The sequence below is a fragment of the Aotus nancymaae genome, unplaced genomic scaffold (assembly GCF_030222135.1).
Source record: "Aotus nancymaae isolate 86718 unplaced genomic scaffold, 86718_ANA_hifiasm-v0.15.2.pri h1tg000012l, whole genome shotgun sequence".
Classification (NCBI taxonomy): Eukaryota; Metazoa; Chordata; class Mammalia; order Primates; family Aotidae; genus Aotus; species Aotus nancymaae.
The window spans coordinates 12,268,609-12,281,021 of NW_026988423.1; the positions used below are offsets into that span (position 1 = coordinate 12,268,609).

The window sequence follows — 12,413 nt, forward strand, 5'->3', positions numbered from 1 at the left end:
TACTTTTACTCTCATATTATCTCCTCAGTCATTTTACCTTCTACTGCATAAAGGAAAGAGAGGACAAGCAGAAACACCATCACAAATCTGTTCCCTTCTCACCACACCTCCTCATTTATTTATATTTGTATATTTTTACCACTTCCCTCCTCGTTCAGAAGAGAAGGTGCTTCTACTCCTGTACCCTCTCTTCTGAGCTAGGAGGGAAGTGGTAAAAATGTGTAGCTCCAAAGCTACCCTTTCCCCCAGGACCTTGCTATATCAAATTTATCATTCTCCTCAATATTATTTCTCTCTCCTTCCCTAAAAGTATTTTCTCAAAAAGACCCTACCAGGAAAAAGACAGAGCAAGATGGCCAGTAGAAGCCTCAATCCATCATCCTCCCCAACTCCCTGCAAGAATACCAACTTAACAACTATCTACATACTCAAAAAGCACCTTCATAAGAGCCAAAAATCAGGTGAGCACTCACACAACTTAGTTTTAACTTCATATCACTGAAAGAGACACTGAGGAGGGTAGCAGACAGTCTTAAATGGTTGACACCATCCCTCCCCCATCCCCCAGCAGTGGCCATGCAGCACAGAGAATCTGTACACTTTGAAGAGGGAGAGCACAGCAACTGCAAGACATCGCATTGAGCTCAGTAGTGCCGTCAAAGCGGAAAGCAAAGCCGAGCTAAACTCAGCTGATGGCCACCCGTGGAGGGAGTATTTAAACCAGCCCTAGCCAGAGAGGACTCATCTATCCCAGCAGTCAGAACTTGAGCTCCAGCAAGCCTTGTCACCTCAGACTAAAGGGCTATGGAGCTCTAAATAAACTTGAAAGGCAGTCTACGCCACAAAAATTCCAATTCCTCAGTGACTCCTAGTGCTGAACTGGCCTCAGAGCCAATGGATGGGTGGTGGTGGGGCCACTGGGTTGGCTAAGGGAGTGCTTGCACCACCCCTCCCCCAACCCCAGGCTGCACAACGTGCAGCTCCAAAAGAGACCCCATCCTTCTACTTGAGAGGAGAGAGAAGAACAAATGGAGAGAGAACAGCAAATAGAGGACTTCCTCTTGCCTCTCGGATACCAACTCAGCCACAGCTGATATCCAATAAAGAGCCCTTGGGCCCTGAATAACCACCAGCAATACCCAGGTACTACACTGTGAGCCTTCACTGTGAATCTGAGACTTGCTGGATTCAGGTGAGACTCAGCAAATTCCCAGCTCTGGTGGCTATAGGGAGGGCCTCCTTCTGATTGAGAAAAGTAAAGGGGACTTTGTCTTACATCTTAGGTACCAGCTCAGCCACAGGGTGGCAGAACACCAAGAGGGATCTTGGGGTCCCCAACTCCAGGCCTTGGCACTTGGATGGCATTTCTGGATCTGCCCTGGACCAGAGCGGGACTCAGTGCCCTGAAGAGTGAGTCTCAGGCCAAGTAGCATTCACCATAAGCTGACTGAAGAGCTCTTGGGCCTTAAGGGAACATCAGTGGTAGCCTGGCAGTACTCCCGGTGGGTCTACGGTGATGGCTACAGGGTGACGCCCTTCTGCCTGTGGGAAGGGGAGGGAAGAGTGGGAAGGACTGCCGTTCATAGGTTGAGTGCCAGTTCAGTCACAGTTCAGTAGAACACCAGGTAGACTTCTGTGGTTTTTGATGATAGTACCTGGGTCCCTGATGGCACCTCTGGACCCACCTCGGGCCTGGGGGAACTTGCCACCCTGAAGGAAAAGACATAGGCTTAGCTGGCTTCACCATCTGCTGATTGCACAGGGCCTTGAGTGAACACTGGCTGTAGCCAGGTAGTCGTTATAATGGGCCTTGGGCAAGAGCCAATGCTGTGCTTGGCAGTAATTCCCAAATCATATCCCTATCCTCTTAACCCTTCTCTGAAATTCAAGATCAACATTCCTAATATTTCCTGGACATCTCCAAGTAGATGTCTTCCTTTCATATCCTAACTAGTAATACCCTTTTTAAGTTCTCTTGTATTTTAAGTTCCCGTAAGTTATGCATTCAAATAAAATTTTCTCAAATAGCTGCTTTGATGAATTTTAGTACATACTTACTGATGAGCTATCAGACGACTCATTGTTTTTTTCATATTTCTGTTTCTTGCTCTTTTTTTTCTTCTCTCTCTTTGCTTTTTTTGAATGCTTGTCTTTTTTCTTCTTTTTCTTCACAGAGTGTTCCTGCAATCATTTTGAACAGGCAAGAAAAGAATTTATCTTCATCTTAATTTAAAAGAATGTATTTTGAGAGAAAAAATAAAATCCACATTCTAAAAAACTTTCAAACTTTGATGAAATCTTTCAGTAAACCTTAAAACGCCTTCTACAACATACACAATATTAATAAATCATATAACTGAGACTTCTTACCAGAAAAATACAGGGAAAATTTCGGCTTTATTTGGATATTAATGTGACAAATATAATCAAATAAACACATATATACACAAACATGTATACATATGCATATATATACACACACAAACACACAGACATATAATATCCTTCTATGGTCCCCCCAGAAATTCATACAAGACTATTAGGCCATAAAAAATATAACAAGATAGCACAAACTAAAATTACACGAAGAGGCTAGGGGAAGGAGCAGGGATAGGAAAAGGGAAGATGTTGATCAAAAGGTACAAAGTTTGCATGACACTAGAAATAAGTTTTAGTGATATATTACTGAGGATCGTAGTTAAGAATAATGTATTATCTATTCAAAACCATTAAAGAATAGACTTTTAATGTTCTCATCACAAAAAAATAAGTTGGTGAGTTGATGGATATGTTCATTAGCTTGACTGACTCTTTCTGTAATGTATACATAGATCAAACCATCATACTGTACCCCATAAATTTACAATTATTTGTCAATTAAAAATAATTTTTTTAAAAATTATAGGAAAACAGGCTTGAGCCCTAAATAAAATAAAATAAAATAAAATAAAATAAAATAAAATAAAGACATAAAGCTTAAAATGCATAAATTTTTAGGCCTATAAGCTCACTACAGTGGGCCAGAAATTTGAAGCTAACTCTTCTACCAGCCAATTCAAATAACAAAATCTTTCCATGTCATAATGTCCAAAATATTACAATATCTTACTTCTGCCAAGGAGATAAAACTATTCAACAATGCCAATTATGTGATATTCATTCAGTAACTTATGAAAAATTCTATAAAATTATTCCTCCAATATCAGCTTGAATCAGTACTAAAAAAAAAAAATCCTTACATCAAGTAAACCTGTTAGTATTCACCTGTGTGAACTGTTCAATTCGCTCATTCACATCAGGTAGCATCCATGTGTCCTCACCCCGAAGTCGCTTAAGTTCTTTATGCCTTTCTTCTTTTTCAAAATTGGCTTTAGCCTACAATCAAAAGAGAAAGAGGAGAGAGGGAGAGGGAGAGGGAGGGAGGGAGGGAGGGAGGGAGAGGAGAGAGAGAGAGAGAGAGAGAGAGAGAGAGAGAGAGAGAAACCGGCAATTGATCCAACTGTTTTTTTTAAAAAAAAAGAAAAACAAAAACCTATGTCATTTTTATATAAAAATATCCACTCATGAATGAATGTCTACTCCTTGCCAAGAATTTGCTTCTCCAGTATGGAAAACATTGAAAAAACAAAACAAAATCTCTCCTGCATTTATAATCTTCAGTGATTTGATTCAGCAATCAGAGAAAATCCAGGGACAGGAGTCCAGGCCCTCCTGTTTCTCTAAGCTCCCTACCTCAATATGACTTGGAATCCCTTTTTCCTTCACCATTCCCATGGCTACTGCCTTAGACTTTTGCAACATTTAGACAGACCTCCATGGCTTCAATATGCAATGCCTGTACCCCAACACCCAGCGCCCGAATGCTTGAGGAGGAATCATCTTTGCAGAAAGAAAAGATCATATTGGTAATTTGTATTCACTCTTCAACAATGGTCAAATAAAGCAAGTTTTTTCTTGGAAATCGTTCCTGACCTCTCTTTCTTTCCCTATAACTCCAAAGCTGAGTTTGGTCCTTTTCAAATTCTATGCGTATCTCTACTGTAAGATTTATCTCAGCTTACAAACCTTACTCCAAAAACTGCTTAAAATACCAAAGAGAAAAGGATAAATCATATTATATATAGTATATATATATATATATATACACACACATCACTTTATATATATATACACATATTACATATGTTGAAATTAGGAAACAATGTCAACATTTTACCTATCAAAGACTAATCGCCCACTCTTCCCCTTTAAAATCTGGCTGTAGTCATTTTCTCCTGAGTCTCCTCTCTCTCTTCTCCGTTGGCGCCTTCCCATCTGCATTTAAACTGGTTTAAAACTCTTTCAACTCAAAAACTATCACTGAACTCTCCGTTGCTCTCCAACTACAACTTTTCCCTTTCATTGCCACATTTCTTATATCTTGAATAGATTGTCAGATAATTCAGTAGCTTACTTTCTCCATTCTTTTTATGTTACCTCTATGTATCTGAAGTTTAGTGAGAAATAGAATGTTTCTCGATCTTTTGTGAGAGGCTAAATAGACTGGGATTCGTGTTAACTTTTGTTTGGATCAGTATTTTGTTTGGATCGGTAAGAGCTTACAGTATACTAGTCTGGAATTGATACCAACATAATCAGAAGAAGGAAACGTCAAACTGAGTTTCTTCAAATGTGACTTACATGTATTCCAGAAACAGGAAAATTTCATTTCAGATACAGCAGTAGCAATGACTGAGGCTGAGAGACCTGATGACAGTCATTGAAAGCCGCTGGGGACCTACAAAGTGTGCAGTGCGAGTGATAGAAATGTAAAGAATGGATAACTTAAAAGGTAAAGAAACTTTAAGAAAAAGAGACAAATCTCCGTGAAAAGAGAATGAGCAACTGGGACCTGCCAGAACATCTGAAACCGGGAGATTCAAAAGGCTTTATTGGCATTGCAAAGGAAGACCTCACCCAAATTAAGGTGAGATTCAGTACTGACGAGGTGAGGGGAAGGGGTGGATGGGCGGGCTAGCTTACGGGAACCCTCAACTCCTACAACGCTAAATAACTACAAAGGCCCCAAAACAGAGGTACCTGGCGCAACACCTCGGCTCTGGCATTCCGGGTCTGTTCTTTCCGCTCTTCGATACTCTTCGCACTTTCAAATCTACCACTAGCAGCCGCCATACTTGTTGCCATCGTAAAGCTAGGAAGCCGTACGGTAAGTCTAGTTTACGACGGTCGTGATTTAATAAACAAACCAGGACTTCCGGACCCGGAGAAGGAGGAGCGCCGCTCCACCAACAGAGCATGCGTACTTCTGAGGTCGCGGAGGGTTGGGATTACTGCGGCCTGGGTTTTGAAGACTTGAGCAGTGGTGGAGGGGTTAGTGCTTTCGAGTGTTCGATTGTGAGCAGGATTAATACTCATATACATTTATTATACATTTTGCACTGTGTTAACAACTTTCTCACCAATTTTGTCTTAAAAATCATCGGAGTAATTTAGGAACTCCTGGAAGTTAACTTGGTACCTCTCAAAGTTTTCTGCCGAAGTACCCTTTGTCGCCAGAGCATCATCTCCCTGTGCTGGAGGAATGGGATGAAGGGAGACTGCCAGAAAGGTAGTGGAAACTGGCAAGGAAGGGCAGAATTCCTTGAAGATTCAGTATTTTGTTTTGGTGGTTTTTATTTAGCATATGAAACACTCGTGAATTTTGCATTGCACTTAACAATTTATCCGTGTTTACTTCAGTTGTTAAAAGTTTACATTATTTTTTCTCTGACCTCATTATTCACTCATCCATCAAAGCATTTTTCATTACAATGGGCAGTTACCTATTTATTTGTGCGGGGATGTCTGTCTTTTGTTTTACGGATGTATCGCCCAAACATAAAACTTTTATGTTCATGAAGAATGAGATTCTAAAGTGATGAAGTCCTTTGAGAATTTAAGACACTAAGCTTACATTTATAATTATAAAGAAGAAGACCGGGGAATTAATTATAAACTAGATACCTTAAAGACACTAAAAATAAGTAATAATCGAAAGTTGAGGTAAATACTCTTTCTCTTCAGATTTCATAAAATCTAATGCGTGTTTGCAAGAAGGTTTCCAAGAGTTTCTGCATTCACTACCATTCTATGACAGTCTAAATCTTGAGCACACAATGGTTACTGTTTGATATGCAATAGAAAGTATTCATTTTTAAAAAAAAAATGTGATTTACTAATTGACCTTACAAGGTAATATTTAATCAACTGACTACATTGACTAATTTTTGTCATAACTAGCATTTATGTCTTTTCAGATTCTCTTGGAATTCAGAAAAACATCCACTTCACTATTATGCATCAATTCAATAAAAATAAAAAGTTATTCTATTAGAAACGTGTGTTTTAATCAGTTCTGGCTGCTATAACAAAAATATCGTAGACTGGATAGCTTATAATAAAAACAAGTATTTCTCACAGTTCTAGAGGCTGGAAAATCCAAGAACAAGGTGTTGGCCACTGTGCTGTGTGGTGAGGGTGTGTCCTGGTTCCTAAAGGGCAATATTTTAGCCGTGTCTCAAATGGCAGAAAAGGAGAGAGATCTCCCTAGGACTTCTTGTATAGGAATTCATGAGGATGCTGCCCTCATGACCTAATCACTTCCCAAAGTCCCTCCCTCCATATACCCGCACACTGGGGAATAGGTTTCAACACAAGAATTTTTGGGAAACAAGCATTCAGTCTAGAGCAATGTACAGTGATATGAAGAAAACTTTAAAATCTTGCATAAGCTCCCCAAAAGGACTACAACAAATGGAGAGGTATACCATTTGCTCAAAGAAAACAACATCATAAAAAATCATTTCTCTATAAATTTGTTGGTAAATACCATGCAATATAAATAAAACTACCTACAAAAAAATATGTTGGGGTTAGAGAGGAGAACTAGATATATTAAAATAGAAAGAAAGAAAAAGCAGGTTTTGTTGGCTCGGTTTGCTATTTGGCCACACCTAATACAAATCTAGTCCCATGGCTTAATCAAATAAAGAGTAAAATTATAAGGAGCCTAAAGTAGCTGGTCCAGGTTTGATGCAGTTGCTGAAGGAGCCAAATTGTTTCTCCTTTTTTGCTTTGTTGCAGTCTGTGACTTTACTCTTTGTAGTCACAAGGAGGGTATCACATTCTTTCACATCTGTTCATGGCGTCTGATAAACACAAGAATAAAGGGAAAGGACTAAGGGTAAAAGGTGAATGCTTGCTAAGCTGGCCTCAGTTTTTATTAGAAAAATGATAGCTTGGCCGGGCGTGGTGTCTCACGCCTATAACCCCAGCACTTTGGGAGGCCAAGGCGGGTGGATCACTAGGCCAAGAGATCAAGACCATCCTGGTCAACATGGTGAAACCCCATCTCTCCTAAAAATACAAAAATTAGCTGGGCATGGTGGCGCACACCTATAGTCCCAGCTACTCAGGAGGCTGAGGCAGGAGAATTGCTTGAACCCAGGAGGTGGAGGTTGCGGTGAGCCGAGATGGCGCCATTGCACTCCAGCCTGGGTAACAAGAGCGAAACTCCGTCTCAAAAAAAAAAAAGAAAAAGAAAAATGATGGTTTTACCTGAAGGCTACTTCAGTTTTTTTTTTCATTTAAATCTTATGATTCAGAAATAGTTCACGTGGTCACAACTACAAAAGTTTCATGAAGATTGCAGGACAGTTGCGTTATAGAATGTCACTCAGCTTGGGTTTGTCAGAGGTTCTTTTGTGATTAAATTCAAGTTAGGCATCTTAAGCAGGACTATCGCAGAAGTCAGGCTGTCTTACTGCATCTTGATTTCCATTTATTCTATTACTGGTGATGTTAACTCTGATCATTTAAATAAAGTGGCATCTGCCGAGCTTCTCTGCTGTAAAGTACCTCTTTTCCTTTTATAATTATTAAGTATTCTGTGAAGTGGTTCTTTGAAACTATGTAAATTTTGTACCAAATTTTTAAGTTATTTATTTTTATATAATATGGACTCATAATTTCTCAGTGGATTCCTGTTTTTATTTAGAGAGATAAAAAATAGTTATCAGTATTTATTTTGATCCTCAAATTGGTGCAGGTTAGGCCAGTGAGAGCCCTTGCAAGTTGGATTCTGTGTCCTTTAGACATGCACCCACATTCTTTCACCATTTTCTTACTTTCTGGTAGAAGATGGTCCAAGCTCATCTTGTACTTTCTCTGTATGAGTCCTGGAATCAGCTCTTTTTTCCAAGAATCCTGGGCTTATTTTAGTTTAAAATGGTATTCAGACGTTGTCAAAACAAAATAAATCCAGACTTACGTAAAGAAAGACTTAAAGACTATTGAAATAGGGGGAGGGAGAGTGTTACAATAGGGAGAACATTCTGACACTAAGATCTATAAAAGTCTCAAAGGTTGGGAAGAAAGGGCTTTCCTTTTTTTTTATCTTTCTTTCTTTTTTTTTTTTTTTTAAGAGGCAGAGTCTCATTCTTGTCTCTCAGGCTGGAGTGCAGTGGTATGATCATAGATCACTGCAGCCTCAAACTCCTGGGTTCAGACGGCCCGCCAACCTCAAACTCCCAAGTAGCTAAGACTACAGGCATGCTCCCCCATGCCTGGCTAAATTTTTTTTAATTTTGGTAGAGATAGGGTCTTGCTGTGTTGCTCAGGCTGGTCTCAAACTCCTGGGCTCAAGCAAACCTCCTGCCTCAGCTTCCCAAAATGCTGAGATGACAGGCATAAGCCACCATATCCTGCCAGGGCTTTTATAGGGAGGAATAAACAAAGCTAGAAATACCCAGGTTTAAGGGAGTAGGTTGAGCAGGCAGCGTGACAGTTTCCTGTAGCACAGTGACAACCGCCGTTTCCTGTAACCCAAAGGGTAGAGAGATTTCTTGATGGTTGTGGTTTTCCTGGAGCATAGGATTTGGGTAAAGGTCAAAACTGGCATGACCAAGAGCTAGGTCCTATGTATGCTCATTAATTTTGGACTGTTGCTGCTCCCAGGTTTTTTCAATGGGCAGAGCTAGAGAGACAGATATGTAGATATAGATTAAAATATAGATAACATGGCTGGGCACAGTGGCTCATGCTGATAATCCCAGCACTTTGGGAGGCCGAGGTGGGCAGATCACAAGGTCAGGAGATTGAGACCATCCTGGCCAACATGGTGAAACCCTGTTTCTACTAAAAATACAACAATTAGCTGGGCATGGTAGTGCACACCTGTAGTCCCAGCTACTTGGGAGGCTGAGACAGGAGAATTGCTTGAACTCGGGAGGCGGAGGTTGCAGTGAGCCGAGATCGTGCCACTGCACTCCAGCCTGGTGATAGAGCAAGACTCCATCTCAAAATAGATAGATACATACAGACATACATATATACATATAACTACTTCTGTATCTACTTCAATATATTGAAAACCATAAGATCATATACATACCTCCAATTCTAACTCAACACCACAAGATTAATTCTAGTTCTTTTCGTTTCCATATTTGTAAATTCATATTCCTAACAGGGATAAACCTAATTCCCATATATATTTCTTAATATATTACCTTATTTGATCAATGATTCAGCATGTAACCAACTTCCTGTTGCCATCATCACCCCCTCTGATGGTGCCTTCCTCACTCCACTGAGGACTTGACATGCTGTCCTAGGTTACCCCACTCAGGTTTCAACACCCTAAACAGGACCGTTTTCCCACACAGATGGCACTTCTTACCCTGCTTAGGCTCTGATACCCATGTTCCAGGTGTCCCTCATGTGGGTCCCAACCACGTGGGTACCCTTTTACCCTGTTTGTGTTCAGAGCCACTTCTCATTCACCCACATGGATAATGCATTCCTTGTTTAGAACACCAAGTTCAGAAATGGAACGAAAAGGGAAGGAACTGTAAGAGGAAGACCAAGACTTACACCTCTTTTAATCATAACGATTTTCACTTAACCTCCGCAACCCCACATTATTTATATGTCATTTATTTATTGATGAAACTGGGTCACTTTTTTTTAGATATCTCACATTCTGGATTAGTTTATTGCATCTTTTTTTTACTTTAACACTTTTATCCCCTATTTCCATGTCACCTAGCTGGCCCCAGCTACAAGTCTTGCTACTCAGGAGAAACTGCAGCTCTAACAGCTCCCCTCCTGCCCCAGGCCTGCAACAGGGGAGAACACAACTTCAGCATCTACTGCTGAGGTGCTTTCCACAGTTCTGACTGTGAAGGCCATTAATCCATTCCAGAGCAGGCACTCCAGTCTCTGGTTCCAGACTAAAATGCCTATGTGACCATGCTGCTGGGTCGCCAAAGAATGGCTGACTTTGTATATGCCTGGATTAAAAATGACATCCTGCTCTGAGTCCCAGTACTAGAAAAATTTCTGCAGCTATTCTGGGTGTCTTTCCCTCGAAGCTCTCTAAGCCTGTCCCCAAGGTAGCTCCAGGGCTTGGGAGAGACAAAGTGCTCTTCCTTCGCCCAGGATGCTCAGATCCCCAGTGGAAAGATGAGTCACAAAAGGAGGCTCTCTGCTCTCTGCCTGTCTCACATGGATGGGGCTTCACTCACTTTTATTAGCCAGACACCATCATGGGGTCTGTTTACTGGCATTCTCCTTCCCGGGATTTGGGGTGTCTTTCACGATTCTGGCGGATTCCCATTTTCCTTCTTGAATTAAAGCTCACGGAGTTGATCCTTACATACTATCTTGCTATCTCCAAGAGACTGAAGCACACTAAAAGCCTCTGATCCACCATACTGGGAAAGGAAAAAAAAAAAAACAGCGCATTGTTTAAAAACTTTTTTGTAGAGATGGGACCTTGCCGTGTTGCCCAGGCTGGTCTCCAGCTCCTGGCCTCAAGCGATTCTCTTGTCTCCATCTCCCAAAGTGTTGGGATTACAGTCGTGAGCCCCCGCATCAAGCCTCATTGTTGTATTAATTTTCAGTTACCTAATGACAGATGATGCCAAGCATCTTCCTCTATGCTTATTTGCTATCTGTATATCATCTTTGGTGAAGTGTCTGTTCAGATATGTTTGGTTTTTTTATTGTTGAATTTTAAGGGTTCCTTGTATGTTTTGGATAGAAGTCCTTTATTACATATGTGTTTTTTCTAAATATTTTCTCCAAGGTTGTGGCTTGTCTTTTTATCTTATGAATGGTGTCTTTCAAATACCAGTTTTTAATACTAATAAAGTCCAACATTAATTTTTTCTTTCATTAATTGGGCTTTCATGTTGTATCTAAAAAAAAAGTCATCACCAAGTCCAAGGTCACATATATTTTCTCCTAGAAATTTTATACTTTTGCACTCTACATTTAGGTCTGTGGCCCATTCTGAGTTAATTTTTGTGAAAAGTATAAGATCTATGTCTAGGTTGATTTTTGCATATGGTCATTCAATTGTTCCAACACCACTTATTAAAACGACTGTTCCATTGGAGCTTTTTCCAAAGGAGCTTTTTTGCTCCATTTGTTTTTTTAAAAGATCATTGACTATATTTGTGTGGGTTGTTTCTGGGCTCTCTATGTTTTTCTATTGGTCCATATGTCTATTCTTTCACCAGTATCATGCTGGCTTGATCACTGCAGCTTTACAGTAAGAAGTATTAAAATTGGGTAATGTGAGTCCTCCAACTTTGTTCTTCAGTTATTGTGCTGGCTATTTGAGGCTCTTTTTCCTTCCGTATAAAACTAAGAATCAGTTTGTCAGTGTCTTCAAAATAGCTTGCTGGGCATACTGTCACATTTTATGTTCTATAGTTTATATTTTTAGAAAACTAGATTAAGTTTTCCAAATATGGAAATATGTTGTAGACTACGTATGCTTATAATATTAAATATAATTCTTCAATCTCTGAAAGACTGAAGAATCTGGCATGCCCTCCCCTGAAGTGCAAGCATCTGAGTGAGTATTCCTGACTTAGACCTTCCATACCACAGAGAAACATAATTTATTCCTATCAGTCTTTTCAAAATCATAGCTCCTGAAGGTAGTTTATTCACCAAAAATATATAGGGCTTAATATGTGCCAGGCAGTGTTCTAAGTACTTTATCAAAGTTAATTCATTTAATCTGTAAGAGCACCTATGCTATAAGTGTTATTATTATAATACCTACTTTTTAGATGAGGAACTAAGGCATGGAGATGTTATATAATTTGCCAGAGTTCACACCATTAGTAAATTATACACCCAGGATCTGAATGAACGTAGTCTAACTCCCCTGTATATGTACTTAACCACTATTCTGCATTGCTTTTCAACAACAGATGAGAAACTTCAGCCTTTAATGAGCCATTTCTTTCTTGTCAATGAGTAGAATTGTTTTGATAATAATTTAAACAAAATAAAGTATTCATTTGCTTATTCTAAAAGCATCTAAGGGACTCACCATGTACAAGTTATTACCTAGA

The 12,413-nt window shown here is 39.8% G+C and overlaps 1 protein-coding gene across 2 annotated transcripts in view; it reads right to left on the reverse strand.

Moving 5' to 3' along the window:
- The window catches only part of CWF19L2 (CWF19 like cell cycle control factor 2), a 137,071-nt gene that overhangs the window by 105,511 nt on the left and 19,147 nt on the right, over positions 1 to 12,413 (reverse strand). Inside the window, exons 1-3 of one of the 2 annotated variants that reach the window (XM_012474457.3) lie at positions 5,080 to 5,193; positions 3,265 to 3,375; positions 2,059 to 2,181 (exon numbers count right to left, since the gene is read on the reverse strand). In XM_012474457.3, the coding sequence (XP_012329880.2) occupies positions 2,059 to 2,181; positions 3,265 to 3,375; positions 5,080 to 5,184 (339 nt within the window). In that variant the 5' untranslated portion in view covers positions 5,185 to 5,193. Of the gene's footprint in view, positions 1 to 2,058; positions 2,182 to 3,264; positions 3,376 to 5,079; positions 5,194 to 12,413 lie in introns of those variants that run through there. The other variant, XM_012474458.3, reaches the window with a different exon arrangement.